The following is a 17,357-nucleotide window of genomic DNA, read 5'->3' on the forward strand; positions in this document are numbered from 1 at the left end:
ATATAACAATATATATATACAGGCTATGGTTTGAGTAAATCTTTCCACCTATTTCCTACTCATGTCCTCCCTTTCTCCGTCTCCTCCCTCTTGTCTTTTTCTTTCTCTCAGCGAGGAAACCAACCACAGCGAGTCAGCCAGCTCACCACCAAAGGTAAAACCAAAGTTAAACTGAGCGTATCCACGTGCATGTTAAACCTCGATCCTGTTGATGAAGTTACAAAACAATGATAGAAGGATAAAAAGCTTCGTTGGAAAAAGCATCCAAAGAACTGAAATACAGATAAACCAGAAGAAAACAGCCTCAAAACAGACAAGAGCAAGAAGAAAGGTGTCAGCTACAAAATTATTAGAGGCTTGTATCATGTCAATGTCAATTTTATTTCTATAGCACATTTAAAAACAACAGTTGACTAAAGTGCTGAACGGGGTCGATGTCAAATACATAAATAACAAGAGTAAAGACTACTCCAACCAACGTGAATCACAGGGAGACAAACAACAACACTTTAAAACATCAGAATCCAGGTTAACGAGGGTTAGAAGCTGCAAAAAGGTGCGTTTTAAGCAGCAATTTAAGGGTCTGTGCAGCTTTAATATGCACGGGGGGTTGTTCCACAGGGTGGGGGCGCCATGCGGATGCAATGGCAGTGTTGTTATTACCACCCCATGCAGACTTTCTAACAGCATGTAACTCTAACATGTCCCCGTGTCCCTCGCTGCTTCTGCATGCGTGTTGTGTGGTTTTGGTTGAACCCCCCCTGGCGGTGCAGAGGCCCGGTCCTCCGCCCGGTCCTCCGCCCGGTCGGCCTCCGCCCCGGCCGACGCCGTCCCAGCACGCCGGCCCCCCCTCAGAGGACGAGGACGAGGACGAGGACGAGGCCTCGGGGCCCGACGCTCACGCAGACTCCAGCATCACCATGACGACAGAGCAGGTCAGACTGAGTGTCCCCCCCTTCTACGTCCTGGTTACTCTTTGATTGGTTGAACATGGAAGAGAAAACAGAAAGTGTGTTACAGAAAATGATGATTTTACACAAAAAGAAAGCAAGACACTTGATTTGGGTCACATGTCAGGTCTGAAAAGGAGAAAGGGAAGAAGTATACACTCCATTAGTGTCATTTTATCCCAGTTTATATCCCAGTTTTTCTATGAAACTCTTCCATTTTTGTAGTTTTACTCACCAAGTATCTAAAAAAACACTTTCTTTCTCATATGTTCATTTTAAATATATATATTCTCTTCTGTATGACTGGACTTCATCTCTACCGACATGTTAAAACCTGCTGAACTTCACATCGACTGCTTTCATTTCCCCAGATAGTGAACCCTCCTAACCTGAGTGCATGTGTGTGAATGTGTGTGTGTGTGTTTAACCCGTGTGTGTGTGTGTGTCCGTGTTTAACTGTGTGTGTGTGTGTGTGAAGCAGTGTGAGCCCTGCTCCGGGGTGAACCTGCTGGATTGGGATGTGGAGGTATTACAGCCCGTCACATTTACAGCTCCCAAGGTGGGTGTGCTTGGTTAGGGTCAAAAGGTCAAAGGTCAAAGGTCAGCAGAGCTGGAGGGCTGAGGACTGTGTTTCCATGCAGTTTTAAAACAGACTCAACGTGTTCTTGCAGGGATGGAGAATACTCTGCTCAGTATGTTAGGCAGAAAGGTTTTTGGGGGGTTTAATAACCCAAAAGCGCAGTTTATGTTTTTAAGTTTTTAAAGGCTCTTAAAAGGCTTTTAAATTGAAACACTTAGTCGCTCAAAATTGTCCCTGAAGTCTTGGAAAATGACAAATGAACGAATTAAATGAAATTAACAGGTGATAGGGTAAAAAGACAATTAAAAAAAAAATGATTTCACGTAAAAATACGTATATAAAAATGTGTAAAACACTTTTACATCTTACACACTTTAGACTGCATGTAAACAGTTAATGTCATCTTGGGCTGAAGAAGTATTGTGTGTGTGTGTGTGTGTGTGTGTGTGTCTCTTAACTTTTCTTCTGCATGACTTTGCATGCAGAGGCTGGTTTTTCTTGGTAATCACCAGTTGATCAGATTTATTGATGCTGGTGATTAATCAAAATGGAGAGGTACTCCCCGGCAGACTGTCACACAGCGTTTACATTTTTAAATTAGCAAAATAAAATAAAATGTGTAGCCGTTTTGATAATTGTTTAAATTGTGTTTCCCTTCAAAAGCGTTGAATTCACGTGTGCTACATTGATTTTTGGGTGTGATGAAGGCTTCTTGCACTCTTTGATTTCACTGGTTGTCTCTTCCTGCCCTCGGAAGGCGCCATCATGGGACTCATGGGTAAGCACGGCTTTAATGGAGAAATGTGCTTTTCCATACTCTTATTTTCTAAAATGATGGTGTAAAGCAGAAGAAGATGGACTGTAGAGACAAAGAAATAACTCTCCAACTACAAATCTTTTGTCATCAAAAACCTCCTTCCGGTCCTTCACGAACCCCAAACCACTCCGGATCAAACCAATTCCAAACCCTCCTCCCATCCTTCCACCTTCCCCTTGACGCCACAATGACCCCCCCACCACCACCACCACCACCACCTTTTGTAGCAACAACAAACCGCTGCAGAGCAGGACCCCCAGCAGGATGTGGACCAGCACCCAGAGGAGGCCCCTGGGAACTGGGGCCCCGATGAACACACCACCCACAGCTCCACCCAGCCCAGCTGGGACGGTGCAGAGACCAACTGGGATGACGATGGCACCCGAGGGGGACAGGGGGGCTGGGGCGATGGTGGACTGGTCCAGGTAGGGTCAGGTGCAAAGGGAGGCGGCCTGAGAAAAAGCAAAAAGGCACAGATTAAAGCCTGGAGTTCAAGGCTCCCTCAAATTCTAGTGAAAGTCGCAAACTCCTCTTCTTTCTTATCTTTTTTTCTGTTTATTACTTCAGAGTTTCTTCATTGCACATCTTGCCAAATACAGTAACCGTTACGTCCTTAATGACACACCACGACCTATTCTGCTTATTTATGGTACAGAGTGCAGCGACCAACGGCTCAGATGACAAACTCCCTCTAGGATTCCTCTACAAGGTGAAACAACCCAACACTCATCCTCCTTTTGATTAAAAAGCACTGGTTTTTGAATACTGGACATGCACTCTTCAATGAGAGTCAATTCCACTATGTCTGTATTACATGGAAACCTGTTTTTGTGGTTGTATTTTAACTTCAGGTAAAAGCGGTGCATGAGTATGCCGCCACTGACGCTGATGAGCTGGAGCTGAAGATCGGGGATGTTGTGCTGGTTTTGGCTTTTGACAACCCGGATGAACAGGTCACTGCACTTTTATCGGTGAAATAAACAAGTTTTATGTACATTTAATCGAGCTGCAAAGATTAATCGATTGCCAATCGTCAACTAATATATTAAATCTGCAACTATTTTGATAATTGAGTAATCTGTTGGAGTCTCAAATTCTCTGATTGCAGCTTTTTATATGTGAATTTTTTTATAGTTTTATCTTCTATCTTTGAGTTGTGGACAAAATAAGACATCGACAACGTCATCTCGGGCTTTAGTTAACAGTGATTTGCATTTTCACTGTTTTTTGACATAGACCAAAGAACTTAACTTAAAATTACACCGTCTTAATCCTGGTATTGTCTTCACTTTGGGACCCTCTCGTGTCCCTCGGGTTAAATTGACCTGTGACTTATTTGGGTTTTAAACAAATAAATATTGTGTTTATCTAAATTTCAAACACATGAGATAACATATATGTTAAGGGAATGCATCAGTCTCTACTAGCACACAATTAAAAATGGAAGTGGGGTTCATTTTTTGTTATAAGGTTACAAATCATGTTAAAAATCCACTATGTGATCATTATTATCTTGAAAAAAATGAGTCATATCCCAAGCAATTTTCTGAATTGAGTCAGGAATACATGTTTATCACAGGAAATGAGGAAAGGCCGCTGATTTTCAAGTAGAAAAAAAATGTAACTTGTACCATTTTAACATTTGAAATGGGTTAATTTGACCCAAATACCATAACTTAACTTGTTAGTTTAAAATGTCTGCGCTGAAACCTGGTTTGTTTTCTGTGTTTCTGCAGGACGACGGCTGGCTCCTGGGTGTGCAGGAGTCTCACTGGCTGCAGAACAAAGATATTTCAGTCAAAGGTGTTTTCCCTGAGAACTTCACTCAGAAAGTTTGAGGTTCATGCCACAAAGATTCTTCTTCTTCCCCTTCTGTGCCCGAAACCTGTGAGCTACATAGATACAACTGGTCTCCAAATGTGTATTCACACACCAAATGATTAGAAACGTGCGCTAAAATGAGAGTACTTCTCCGAGGCTATGATAAATAATGTTTGTGCCGTGATCTCATCATCACTAAACTAACTGAACGTTATAGTACCGTTGTAGTACCATATAGTATAGTTATAGTACCGACTCTACACAATCATAGAAAACGTTATAGTCAAATTGTACACCCAAAATATTACCTTTTTATCTTGTTTTGATTTCTTAGCTATTTATACGGTGAACTCAATAACACAAATCAATGTGTTGGATATTTTCAAAAAGGGAAAAAAGTCATGTATGTATTGTATGAATGACAGAATGATTTATGTGGTATATTGTCAACAGTTGGAGAACTTTTCACGGTTCCTTGCATGATGCATTTGATTGTATTGTCATTTACTTTTGTAACACAACAAACACTGTGACACCAGCTCTACGTACGACACGTGGCTAATATTGTCTGAATAGTACAGGTGTCCTAGAATGGAGCCCTGGGGAACACCACAGATGAAAACAGGCTTTGCCTTGCATTATTACAGTTGCTTGGGCTTGTAGGAATATAAAAGGGAACAGTAGTTTTTCATTTACCTTACCGGCCATTTTAAGGACATGACTTGATGTGTGGCTTACATTTTCTAATGCTCATTTGCTTTTAATTTAGATTTTTGAATTATATTTTCACTGATGGGTGAAATAGAGAACCTTATCAAACTCAACTCCTCGTATTTTCCTTTATCTTCTTTAACTACCACTATTTAACTATTTTTGAACATTTCCCATATGAATTTGACTCAATCTTGTTGCTCCCTTGGACAGGACTATCTCAACTGGATCACTATGTACGTACAAGCACACTTTTTCCAGTAGAAATTCGGTTTAGGCTGCATACTGTGAGCCCATGGAGTCCAAAACTGCACTGCCAGCAGCTAAATGAGAGACTGAGGCTATTACATTTATACATTTCTAACCATATATCCTGCAGAAACCAAAGTTAACCCCCATGAAAACTGTATTTTTACATTGTGTGGAATTAAGGAGTCAAGTGGTAACTAATGCACCATCTGTTAAGTCAGTGTCATTAAAGATGAATGAAACAACATGTGCTGTGTCACTGTGTGTGTGTATTACCTTTCACCTTATCCTGAATCTGCTGAGTAAGAGAAACATTTTCCAAACAGATGAATACCTGTTTTATGGGTAATTTTAAAGCATTCTCAAAAACTACTCATTCCTCAAATTCTTTCAAACCCTGCTGTTGCTCCTTTTTACAACACCAGATGGCGTTGTGGTCAGGACTCCGCATGTCTGATGTGTTAAAAGCTTAGCAGATTTTGGTTTAAATACAAAGTCACTCCATTCAACTCATGGCAGACACTTTCACGCAAGGATCTCTTTCAGAGTACACCAATAATGTGTGTCTTCCTTCTGTATATCCACATTACTGCTGACATTTTGAGCTTCACACCAGCAACAGCAGTGTGACCTTCAATGTTTCTATAACAACAGGACACCCAATCATGTGGAAAACACAACAGGCCTCACACAGAGGGGGAGGGCGGGGGAGGCAGGGGTAGACTTCCCTTACTCCAACAATGGATCAAACAGCACAGAGGGAACTGGCCTCGAGCTCTAAACACAAAGAATCAGAGAGATTATATTTACCGTACCACAGATCCAATTGTGTTTCTATTCTAGCGCGATCAACAGTTACCTACAAATATCTGAAAGGACCGTACCAATGTTATTATATGTCTGAGACCTTTAAATTACAGCTAACCAAGTTGCATTTTGTTCTACCGCCCCAGACATCCATTGTCTTCCATTCATTTGCGTACAAAAGGAACCATTCCCAGTGTATTCCACCTATACTGAAGCATTGCTCTGTTTGCTTTCTTCCTGTGACTTGAACGAGCTCTGTGTGATCACATATGTGGGTGTCGGGTTGTACATTATCATGGTGCTGGCCGAAGGGTTATTGATGTGTATCGGAGCTTGTTTGCCTAATGATTTCCACAGCTGAATCATTTACTTAACCCACTTCACCCCCCCCCCCCACACACACACACACTTAAGGACAACAAAGCCTGTTACCATAGAGTTTGAGGGACTATAAGTACCTGGGAAGTCCTGACATCAACAGACAGCCGATTTCGCCTGCAGATCCTCAACGTCAGCAGCAGGAATTAATAATCATGGTAAGTTTCAGGAACATGCTTTTCACAATTTTGCATGAGAAAGATATGGTACAAAGTGTGTATGTGTAATTTTAAAGAGGTGTTGCCAGTTCAAGACCTTCCTAACTTGACTTCTATTTGTTTTGCCATTCCAGCGTGAATGTCTCTCTGTCCATGTCGGCCAGGCCGGTGTCCAAATGGGCAATGCATGCTGGGAGCTCTACTGCCTGGAGCATGGCATCCAGCCCGACGGTCAGATGCCCAGCGACAAGACCATCGGAGGAGGCGACGACTCCTTCAACACCTTCTTCAGTGAGACTGGAGCTGGCAAACATGTCCCCAGAGCCGTCTTCGTGGACTTGGAGCCCACCGTCATCGGTAAGATCATAAGTTCATTGTTTTGTTTTTCTGCTCCAGTGACATTTAGATTAATTAAGGGACTATTATTATTATTGTCATTTTACAATTACAGATGAGGTCCGTACAGGAACCTACCGCCAGCTCTTCCACCCCGAGCAGCTGATCACCGGAAAGGAAGACGCAGCCAACAACTACGCCCGCGGTCACTACACCATCGGCAAGGAAGTCATCGACCTTGTTCTTGACAGGATTCGTAAACTGGTGAGTTGCATGCCAAAGCTTCATATTTTAGATCAGAATTAAGCCAAGTATTGAAAGAATTGTTTTCCCCCCTGCAGGCTGACCAGTGCACAGGACTCCAGGGGTTCCTCATCTTCCACTCCTTCGGAGGAGGAACCGGCTCTGGCTTCACCTCTCTGCTGATGGAACGTCTTTCTGTTGACTACGGCAAGAAGTCCAAGCTGGAGTTTGCAGTTTACCCAGCGCCCCAGGTGTCCACCGCTGTGGTGGAGCCTTACAACTCCATCCTGACCACCCACACCACCCTGGAGCACTCCGACTGCGCCTTCATGGTGGACAATGAGGCCATCTACGACATCTGCCGCAGGAACCTGGACATCGAACGCCCCACCTACACTAATCTCAACAGGCTGATTGGACAGATTGTCTCCTCCATCACCGCCTCCCTGCGCTTCGACGGGGCCTTGAACGTGGACTTGACGGAGTTCCAGACCAACTTGGTGCCCTACCCTCGCATCCACTTCCCTCTGGCGACCTACGCCCCGGTCATCTCCGCAGAGAAGGCCTACCATGAGCAGCTCACTGTGGCGGAGATCACCAACGCCTGCTTCGAACCAGCCAATCAGATGGTGAAATGCGACCCTCGCCACGGCAAATACATGGCCTGCTGCCTCCTGTACCGCGGTGATGTAGTCCCCAAAGACGTCAACTCCGCCATCGCCACCATCAAAACCAAGCGCACCATCCAGTTTGTGGACTGGTGTCCCACAGGGTTCAAGGTGGGCATCAACTACCAGCCTCCCACCGTGGTTCCTGGAGGAGACCTGGCCAAGGTGCAGAGGGCCGTGTGCATGCTGAGCAACACCACCGCCATCGCCGAGGCCTGGGCTCGCCTCGACCACAAGTTCGACCTGATGTACGCCAAGAGGGCCTTCGTCCACTGGTACGTCGGAGAGGGGATGGAGGAGGGGGAGTTCTCGGAGGCCAGAGAGGACATGGCTGCCCTGGAGAAGGATTACGAAGAAGTGGGCACCGACAGCGTCGGGGACGAAGGAGAGGAAGAGTACTAAGAGCTTAACACAAGAAGATAAATGTATTCACAAAACTGTGTTTCAAAACTGTAACAATATTCTGTGTTTACACTTTAAAACAAGAACACTTTGTTGAATAAAACAAAACTGCTAAGCATTCACATGTTTTATTTGTGCTAAAAACTATTAGAAAAGATCAAATCTAAAATTTACAAAAGGTCATACACTCATTATCTTCTCCCCCAAGGTCTAGGATTACTGCCTCGCCTGTTAAGATCAGCTGCCATCAAAGATCAAACAAGACCTGAGAAAAGAGTAACTAAGGACACTAAGTGGGAACATGTTCTTCTGGAAATCCTGACTTGGTAGATGCAAACGGTTTGTTGTCACGTCTCTAGGGTTACCTTCAGACGCAGAGGTGAAACATAACAGCCACTGTTTAAACACAATAGTTTGTCACCAACTAGGATTTCCTTAAGAGTTTCTCTCTAGTTAGGAAGGAAATAGCATCAAGGCCATATTTAGGCTCTACATGTTTCAATTAAAACAATGGATATAACATTGTTTTAGTGTTGGCAGCTTTTTAAAAGCACTTTAATCAACTACTAGCCATTTAGGAGTAGGGGAAAGTCCATCAATAACTAGTCTACATCTCTTTGTGCAAATTCCTCAAGGAAAAACTCTAAAATCCTTTTGAAATCTGTAGCTTACATGCATCCAGCTCCTTTTCTCTTTGGCATAATATGGACACATTTTTCACACACATTGCTGATCTGTAACCTGCTGTAAAACAAACACCCTCAATTATCAGCTCCCTTTGAGAGAAGGGTGCTCTGCTGCCATCCCCCAGGCAGTCAACCTTTGCATTGCAAATGAATCTCAACCAAAGTGGTGATGCAACAGTCATCTGAAACAAAAGCCCATTCAGGTCACTGTTTTCTTCCCTCTGTGCAAGTTGAGAAAACTGGAGCACCAAATGAGCCATGCTAGCTGGAGTTTCCATTTGAACAGCTCTATTAGAAGACCGCTTTTGTTCATGTTTACAACCTATTTTGTCTGGTAACCTAGAGGTCATGAGTTTGATCCAACAGCAGGAAAAGAAACAGTCTGCTGAAGTCTCTTTGAGCAAGTTTAAACCACTTGCTGTTCAGCAAAGCAACAGCTAACATGCCTTAAATCCCAAATGTGAAATATGAGGCAAAGGCGGATGGTTACGGGTCATATTTCACAGCCACTCCCGTCGTTGTTGGTGGTTACTCATTTGTGTGAGAACAGCTGTTGTTCCTTCGATCAGAGCAGGGGAGCATAGCAGCTGATTTTATTGTTTGTGCTCTTCCTCCTCATCTTTCGTCAAAGGAGATGGTGTTTGCTTCTCCGGCTCCTCCAGTTACCACAACATGCCAGGCTGTTGCCTAGCGATGCTGTGCTATAAAGTGGCTTTGCTGCACTTGTAACTGACACAACATCCCCAGCCACTCATCTCAGGTGAACGAGGAACTGCTTCAAGCACCAAAAACATGGTGAGGACCTCTTTCTTTAATCTTTTAGTTCCACACATGAGCTACTTTACATAAGTTATGTGAAATAACATCTCAGAAAGACCCCCCCTGAATTTCAGAATACAGTTATATTGTGTAATAAACAAATGGTCTGTGTTAGGCCATTAAATGCTCAAAAAGGCAGTTTGCAACTGAAGTTAAAACACGACACCACTACTCTGGTGGAAAAAGACATGTTACATATTCTAGGTGCAAAGTGTTCAATTAAAGTAATTTTTTTGTCCTATTATTAGATGTTTGATCCCTTCATATAGCATAACTGGCTTTTGGGGTATTTTTTAAGCTTCTTCAGCTTACTTGTTTTTGCAAAAGATAGGCTTGACTAACAGCTCATTTTTTGGAAAATGCACCTTAGCATTAGTTTGTTGGTTGGAGCTAATTTCTCCTAATACCAATCTTTTTCCAAAACTTAAAATAGTTTCAAATGATCTAGTAGCTGATTCATGGTTCCTTTAGGATGCAATGTAACTTTGTTTTAAATAGTTATATGCAAGAAGTTCTTGACACCTGAACCACTTGTTCCTGCAGCGTGAATGTATCTCCATCCATGTTGGCCAAGCTGGAGCCCAGATAGGCAATGCATGCTGGGAGCTCTACTGCCTGGAGCATGGCATCCAGCCCGACGGTCAGATGCCCAGCGACAAGACCATCGGAGGAGGAGACGACTCCTTCAACACCTTCTTTAGTGAGACCGGAGCTGGCAAACATGTCCCCAGAGCCGTCTTCGTGGACTTGGAGCCAACCGTCATTGGTAAGATCCCAAGATTGTTTTGTTTTTCTGCTCCAGTGACATTTAGGTTAATAAAGTGGATTTGGGAATGTTTGATTTTATTGTCATTTTACAAATACAGATGAGGTCCGTACAGGAACCTACCGCCAGCTCTTCCACCCCGAGCAGCTGATCACCGGAAAGGAAGACGCAGCCAACAACTACGCCCGCGGTCACTACACCATCGGCAAGGAGATCATTGACCTGGTTCTTGACAGGATTCGCAAACTGGTTAGTTTGCCTACAAAATCTTCATATTTCAATTCTGGCGCCATCAGTCACTGAGTAAAAATTAATGGTTTTATTGCAGGCTGACCAGTGCACAGGGCTTCAGGGGTTCCTCATCTTCCACTCCTTCGGAGGAGGAACCGGCTCTGGCTTCACCTCTCTGCTGATGGAGCGGCTCTCTGTTGACTACGGCAAGAAGTCCAAGCTGGAGTTTGCCATCTATCCAGCTCCTCAAGTGTCCACCGCAGTGGTGGAGCCTTACAACTCCATCCTGACCACCCACACCACCCTGGAGCACTCCGACTGCGCCTTCATGGTGGATAATGAGGCCATCTACGACATCTGCCGCAGGAACCTGGACATCGAACGCCCCACCTACACCAACCTCAACAGGCTGATTGGACAGATTGTCTCCTCCATCACCGCCTCCCTGCGCTTTGACGGCGCCTTGAACGTGGACCTGACGGAGTTCCAGACCAACTTGGTGCCCTACCCTCGCATCCACTTCCCTCTGGCGACCTACGCCCCGGTTATCTCTGCAGAGAAGGCCTATCACGAGCAGCTGTCAGTGGCGGAGATCACCAACGCCTGCTTCGAGCCAGCCAATCAGATGGTGAAATGCGACCCTCGCCACGGCAAATACATGGCCTGCTGCCTCCTGTACCGCGGTGATGTAGTCCCCAAAGACGTCAACTCCGCCATCGCCACCATCAAAACCAAGCGCACCATCCAGTTTGTGGACTGGTGTCCCACAGGGTTCAAGGTGGGCATCAACTACCAGCCTCCCACCGTGGTTCCTGGAGGAGACCTGGCCAAGGTGCAGAGGGCCGTGTGCATGCTGAGCAACACCACCGCCATCGCCGAGGCCTGGGCTCGCCTCGACCACAAGTTCGACCTGATGTACGCCAAGAGGGCCTTCGTCCACTGGTACGTCGGAGAGGGGATGGAGGAGGGGGAGTTCTCGGAGGCCAGAGAGGACATGGCCGCCCTGGAGAAGGATTACGAAGAGGTGGGCACTGATAGCGTTGGGGACGAAGGAGAGGAAGAGGGCGAGGAATATTAAGTTTGAAGTAAACAAACCAACGCTGATTGGGTTCATTTTAAGTGTCATAATACTCTGAACAAATTCATTCATTATTTAATGGCATCCTGCTACTAAAAAATGTCATTGTGTGAAAATCAACTGGTCTGATTTGCAGTCATTTGGATTTTAAGCCACAAATGTATGCCTGTAGGTGCTAAAATTCCTCATCTTTGCCTCATTTCAATGTATTGCTGCATAACAGAGCTCTTTCATACCATTGTATTACCACTTTAAGGCTGCACTGTATAACTGAGTAGTGCCTGATAAGTTAAACCCAAATTCCTCACCCCCAAGGCAAGGAATATATTCCATATTTGACAGATATATTAGCGCATGTGAAGGACTGAATGATTTGCAGAATTCATGACACTATCTAGACATTAAAATAAATCCACTTTCAAGATATCTTTCCTGTTTCTTTGTCTTGAAACAATGAACAGACATGTTTCCATTGGTGTACTTTGTTTTCAGTGATACAATCACAGTGCACAGCTCATGCTACGTGAACTCTGTTCACCTCCTTGATAAGCAGTAACGGACATTTAAGCCTAATTCCTTCACCCAGCATGTGCAATGCTTTACAGAACACAAATACCTCTGCATTAAAGCAGGATTCTTAGGTGCTAGGAATAGGATTTCACTCTTCATTACTATTGATTAAATGAGAGGGAATAATCACCGTTTTAGCTTTTCATTGTCATATGTTCTTCATGACAAAACTAATGAAAAGACGTCCAATTATGCCTTTTTATTGATAAGTTGCGACACAAACATGCCAGATATATGTCTGTATTGGGGTTAAATACACAAAATCATGAAGTAGAATTGAAAATGAAAGAATAGTGAGTAGGAGTGAGACTTCATATTGTGCAACATTAACATAAGTTCCCGCTCGGCGTATAGACTTAACATTCAGGTGATATCACAGGTTTTTAAACAACTTTTCCTGGCTAGAGGGAGGGTTTTCAATTAAAAAAGTCAACGGATTGAAAATTCAGATTATAGAGAGTCATAACTAACCTTGTTTGCAGATCAAGGTGTCCTGGCAGAACTTTTACAGGGGTCACTTATACGATGGTACCCAATGGGGAAAGTACTTCCTGGGCTGCAGGCATAGGCATGGATGTATTATGTTGAATATTATTGTTGTGGAGCCACTCTATTTCATTCTCCCTCCCAAGTTATGAGATCACAAACACTGAATTCTAGTGCTTTTCAGAATAAAATTACAATAAAAACTTGTAGTAACAGTTTTTGCTGGGTAATACTTTGGAAATCTACAATTTCAGACAACCCGATTTTTCTGTGGTGTTAAATTTAAAGGCTATACTGTGCATACCATAGCATGCTCACCTGCACAGGTGTATCAAGTTAATCTTGATTTGACCTCTGACTTGGACTGTGTTCAGCAACTTAAAAAAGGACATGGTTTAGACAAATAGTTCTATGAAATGAAGTCTAGGTTGTTGTGTGTTTGCCTAATACTGTGTAAAAATACAAACAATTGTTGAACTGTTATTTGTATTCATCAAGCTGCTTGACAAAAAAATGATAAAAAATAAACACAAAGGTCAAACCTTCAGTTAGTTGAATGTAATCAGAAATACTAAAGGCTCACATGTAAGAATATTGACTATATAAAAGGTACAAATTGGAACTTCAATAGCTTCCCGGCCTCCTATAAAACAAACAATTCACATTGTCTTCAGATGACGCAGCTAAACTGCAAGAAACAGAATATTACGAGCTGCGCCTGAATGCAGCAGCGGCACCAACGTTCGCTCCCGCCGAAGGGAAATTCAAACCGTTGCTATGGCTCCGCCTCCATGGAAACGTATAAAAGGCCCAGCTCCAGCTGCCGCTCCCCACTACCGCCTTCAGCCACCGATTCTTCAACGTCGGAAAGAAGGAGCAAAAAAACAGCCACAAAATGGTGAGTATCGGGGCGGAAATAAATATAAACAACGTTAATAGTTTAAAAAAAAAAATGGGTGAAAGGCGCATTTTTTCTTTTGTTAGGGGTAGTTAGCGGTTTTTAAATAAAATATATATTTTAGGTTAAATGGTTAACGTTGATATTTTATTAGTGATATTGTTATATATTGCCGAAGGACGTCCGTTAATTTTTTTTAAACGTGAATTTGATTGTTCTCGGTTAAAACGGCGCGTGGCCGCCTAGTGTTGCTGGTATGTGACGTGGCCGGACTGACGTTACCGGCTTAGTTTCTATGGAAAACGGGCCAGTTTGACGTGGTTAAACCGCTAAATGTGTCCGTGTTAAACGTGTAGTTTCGTTAATCTACACACGTGATTTAACAGCTGGCAGGAAACAACGGGCTCGTGCGATTGATCGTCGACGGGTGGAGGTTTTTAAGCCGCGCTAGAAGACGCCATCAGATAACGCCCTGTCCGTGAATGCCACACAAAGGTCTTCTTTGCGGCATTGTGGGCGCAGCCAGCACCCCCCCCTCCAATCTAAGATGGCGAAGGCATGACCTGCCCTACTCTGCCTGTGATTGGCTTACCCTGACTCCCCTGTCCTTGGCAACCAATCCCGCTCTATCTTCACCACCGTTATGTAATTTGTAGTTTTTTGTCTGGAGCCGATCTGTGAAGTTGTATGTAAACCCAACAAAAGCCGGCAATTAGTTCTAGCCAATCAGAGGTCCCGTAGGCGGGAAGACAATGGCGTGGGGGCAGGGTGGAGAGGAGCGCTTTTTCCTGTCTGTAGGGTGGATTTCCCCTCTCCTCCCGGTTGGGTGGGGTTAGTGCTGCTGCTCCGTCCCAGGGGGGGCGGGGCAGAGCGGGATTAACCCGCCACAGAGCTGCAGGAACCGGCTGTGACTCAGCAACATGGTCCATCAACCCTGCACGAGGCTGCTGGGGCCTGTGATCAAACCCGTACCCGCTGATTTATTTTTTTTTAGGACCATATTGGAGTTTAGTTTTGGGTTTACAGTTGTCAGCCATTTTGTTTTTGTCTTCCTCACTTTTTTACTGGCTCTAATAAACCAAACATTGTTTCTGTGGATCCCCGCAACTGTTGAATTAATGTGTAAATTGATATTTTCTATAAAATGTCAAATAGATGGATACTACAAATTTGAATTATCCTTCATGTTGTCTTTGGGTCAAATTGTCGCGTTTTCCTGTATAAATGTTCTTTATAATTCCCCAAAATAACATGATTGATTCCACCCAACGCTCTGTGCCAAGTACAAATTTCTACTTTCATTAATTTTGGGGCGTCTTATTCAATTTTATAGCATTTAAAGAAAACAAATGGAAGTGTTGTTGAAATAGTATAGAGTAAAAGTTGACATATTCCAGTCTGTGATTATCATCAACATCCATTCCTTTAATTTTAGTCTCAATAATTCCTAATTTCTGCTTTTCTAACTCAAACATTAGGGATAATTTCCTATAAATGAGGTTTATTGACCATAAATTCTAAAATAACTGTAAAATTAAAGTAATTTAGCTGTTAAATGTCAAAAGTGGGACCAGGGTAAAGTTTTCAATTTGACAGGAAGACAACACAAGGGTTCTGTCTTCTTGACAGAAGCACACAATATTTGACTATCTTCCTAATTTATGAGAAGGTAATAACCGATATTTGTCTCTTTTCTGCAGCGTGAGTGTATTTCTATGCATGTCGGCCAGGCCGGAGCCCAGATGGGCAATGCATGCTGGGAGCTCTACTGCCTGGAGCACGGCATCCAGCCCGACGGTCAGATGCCCAGCGACAAGACCATCGGAGGAGGAGACGACTCCTTCAACACCTTCTTCAGTGAGACCGGAGCTGGCAAACATGTCCCCAGAGCCGTCTTCGTGGACTTGGAGCCCACAGTCATCGGTGAGAGATTAATAAATACAAACTTAAGCCACTTAATACAGATTATTTAAATTGGGGTGCGTTAGCTCGCTTCAATCATTAAGCAGCAAAACTAAAAATACTGAAGCAGTTGACTATATTTTATAATCGGTCCCTTTTAACTACCCTGGGGTCTGTAGAGTGTAGTTTGTGACATGGAGCATCCCTGTAATGGTGGTGTTGTGGTGGTTTCTCCTCCAGACGAGGTCCGTACAGGAACCTACCGCCAGCTCTTCCACCCCGAGCAGCTGATCACCGGAAAGGAGGACGCAGCCAACAACTACGCCCGCGGTCACTACACCGTCGGAAAGGAGATCATCGACCTGGTTCTGGACCGGACTCGCAAACTGGTGAGTTCTTAATCTCAGAACCATGTTGGAAATGTTTATTTTCCAGTAATATGAGCTGTGATTGTTGACTCTTGTTCGATGTTGCAGGCTGACCAGTGCACAGGACTCCAGGGGTTCCTCATCTTCCACTCCTTCGGAGGAGGAACCGGCTCCGGCTTCACCTCTCTGCTGATGGAGCGTCTTTCTGTTGACTACGGCAAGAAGTCCAAGCTGGAGTTTGCAGTTTACCCAGCGCCCCAGGTGTCCACCGCTGTGGTGGAGCCGTACAACTCCATCCTGACGACCCACACCACCCTGGAGCACTCCGACTGCGCCTTCATGGTGGACAATGAGGCCATCTACGACATCTGCCGCCGGAACCTGGACATCGAACGCCCCACCTACACTAATCTCAACAGGCTGATTGGACAGATTGTCTCCTCCATCACAGCCTCCCTGCGCTTCGACGGGGCCTTGAACGTGGACCTGACGGAGTTCCAGACCAACTTGGTGCCCTACCCTCGCATCCACTTCCCTCTGGCGACCTACGCCCCGGTCATCTCCGCAGAGAAGGCCTACCACGAGCAGCTATCAGTGGCTGACATCACCAACGCCTGCTTCGAGCCAGCCAATCAGATGGTGAAATGCGACCCTCGCCACGGCAAATACATGGCCTGCTGCCTCCTGTACCGCGGTGATGTTGTCCCCAAAGACGTCAACTCCGCCATCGCCACCATCAAAACCAAGCGCACCATCCAGTTTGTAGACTGGTGTCCCACAGGGTTCAAGGTGGGCATCAACTACCAGCCTCCCACCGTGGTTCCTGGAGGAGACCTGGCCAAGGTGCAGAGGGCCGTGTGCATGCTGAGCAACACCACCGCCATCGCCGAGGCCTGGGCTCGCCTCGACCACAAGTTTGACCTGATGTACGCCAAGAGGGCCTTCGTCCACTGGTACGTCGGAGAGGGGATGGAGGAGGGGGAGTTCTCGGAGGCCAGAGAGGACATGGCCGCCCTGGAGAAGGATTACGAAGAAGTGGGCACCGACAGCGTTGGGGAGGAGGATGAAGGAGAGGAGTACTAGGTCACTGAAACATCTGTAGCTCACTGCGGCTCCACAACAAGTCCAACACAGGTGTTTTATTGCAGCGCAATATTGGACTCATTCCTCAAATTCTGCACATTCCAGTGAGCTACAAGTGTCCCGCCTCATTTTAAATGCTAAATAAAATCATGACCTAAGTCGCTTTGTCCTGTCTCCTTTTTTAAGATGAGCCGTTTTAATCACTTCTTCCCAGAGTTGAAGGTTGAGCTGGGAAGTCTTAAGCAGGTTGATTTAATTTACTTGCAGCCTATCGGCAACAAGCAGTCATGATTCCTAAATGCATTACACGTGTCTACTACGTCACTGACATGGGTTGATGGACTCTAAGT

The 17,357-nt window shown here is 44.7% G+C and overlaps 4 protein-coding genes across 4 annotated transcripts in view; all 4 read left to right on the forward strand.

Moving 5' to 3' along the window:
* Positions 1 to 5,375, forward strand: part of LOC117939682 (myc box-dependent-interacting protein 1-like) — a 17,198-nt gene extending 11,823 nt beyond the window's left edge. The window contains exons 10-17 of the mRNA XM_034865171.1: positions 112 to 154; positions 765 to 935; positions 1,432 to 1,509; positions 2,288 to 2,308; positions 2,575 to 2,772; positions 3,003 to 3,056; positions 3,199 to 3,300; positions 4,084 to 5,375. Of these exons, the coding sequence (XP_034721062.1) occupies positions 112 to 154; positions 765 to 935; positions 1,432 to 1,509; positions 2,288 to 2,308; positions 2,575 to 2,772; positions 3,003 to 3,056; positions 3,199 to 3,300; positions 4,084 to 4,185 (769 nt within the window). The 3' untranslated portion in view covers positions 4,186 to 5,375. The remainder of the gene's footprint in view (positions 1 to 111; positions 155 to 764; positions 936 to 1,431; positions 1,510 to 2,287; positions 2,309 to 2,574; positions 2,773 to 3,002; positions 3,057 to 3,198; positions 3,301 to 4,083) is intronic.
* Positions 5,376 to 6,453: 1,078 nt separating this feature from the next.
* On the forward strand, positions 6,454 to 8,240 carry LOC117939338 (tubulin alpha-1A chain-like). The gene is made up of 4 exons (XM_034864570.1): positions 6,454 to 6,471; positions 6,606 to 6,828; positions 6,923 to 7,071; positions 7,149 to 8,240. The coding sequence occupies exons 1-4, from the start codon at positions 6,469 to 6,471 to the stop codon at positions 8,118 to 8,120; spliced, it is 1,347 nt and encodes a 448-aa protein (XP_034720461.1). The 5' UTR covers positions 6,454 to 6,468; the 3' UTR covers positions 8,121 to 8,240.
* Positions 8,241 to 9,358: 1,118 nt separating this feature from the next.
* Positions 9,359 to 11,853, forward strand: LOC117939214 (tubulin alpha-1A chain-like). Its single transcript, XM_034864316.1, has 4 exons — positions 9,359 to 9,601; positions 10,169 to 10,391; positions 10,492 to 10,640; positions 10,720 to 11,853. Exons 1-4 carry the CDS (start codon positions 9,599 to 9,601, stop codon positions 11,698 to 11,700), a joined length of 1,356 nt encoding a protein of 451 aa, XP_034720207.1. The 5' UTR covers positions 9,359 to 9,598; the 3' UTR covers positions 11,701 to 11,853.
* A 1,620-nt stretch (positions 11,854 to 13,473) lies between these two features.
* On the forward strand, positions 13,474 to 17,168 carry LOC117939216 (tubulin alpha chain-like). Its single transcript, XM_034864318.1, has 4 exons — positions 13,474 to 13,654; positions 15,355 to 15,577; positions 15,797 to 15,945; positions 16,033 to 17,168. The coding sequence occupies exons 1-4, from the start codon at positions 13,652 to 13,654 to the stop codon at positions 17,005 to 17,007; spliced, it is 1,350 nt and encodes a 449-aa protein (XP_034720209.1). The 5' UTR covers positions 13,474 to 13,651; the 3' UTR covers positions 17,008 to 17,168.
* Positions 17,169 to 17,357: the final 189 nt, after the last annotated feature.

This window comes from Etheostoma cragini, chromosome 24, assembly GCF_013103735.1.
Source record: "Etheostoma cragini isolate CJK2018 chromosome 24, CSU_Ecrag_1.0, whole genome shotgun sequence".
NCBI lineage: Eukaryota > Metazoa > Chordata > Actinopteri > Perciformes > Percidae > Etheostoma > Etheostoma cragini.

What these genes read in the sequence shown, in the direction of transcription:
- LOC117939338 (XM_034864570.1), top strand. An exon ending in CTTGGAGCCCACCGTCATCG is followed by an intron (nt 6,829 to 6,922) that starts GTAAGATCATAA and finishes TTACAATTACAG; the next exon opens with ATGAGGTCCGTACAGGAACC. An exon ending in TTGACAGGATTCGTAAACTG is followed by an intron (nt 7,072 to 7,148) that starts GTGAGTTGCATG and finishes TCCCCCCTGCAG; the next exon opens with GCTGACCAGTGCACAGGACT.
- LOC117939216 (XM_034864318.1), top strand. An exon ending in CTTGGAGCCCACAGTCATCG is followed by an intron (nt 15,578 to 15,796) that starts GTGAGAGATTAA and finishes TTTCTCCTCCAG; the next exon opens with ACGAGGTCCGTACAGGAACC. An exon ending in TGGACCGGACTCGCAAACTG is followed by an intron (nt 15,946 to 16,032) that starts GTGAGTTCTTAA and finishes TCGATGTTGCAG; the next exon opens with GCTGACCAGTGCACAGGACT.
- LOC117939214 (XM_034864316.1), top strand. An exon ending in CTTGGAGCCAACCGTCATTG is followed by an intron (nt 10,392 to 10,491) that starts GTAAGATCCCAA and finishes TTACAAATACAG; the next exon opens with ATGAGGTCCGTACAGGAACC. An exon ending in TTGACAGGATTCGCAAACTG is followed by an intron (nt 10,641 to 10,719) that starts GTTAGTTTGCCT and finishes GTTTTATTGCAG; the next exon opens with GCTGACCAGTGCACAGGGCT.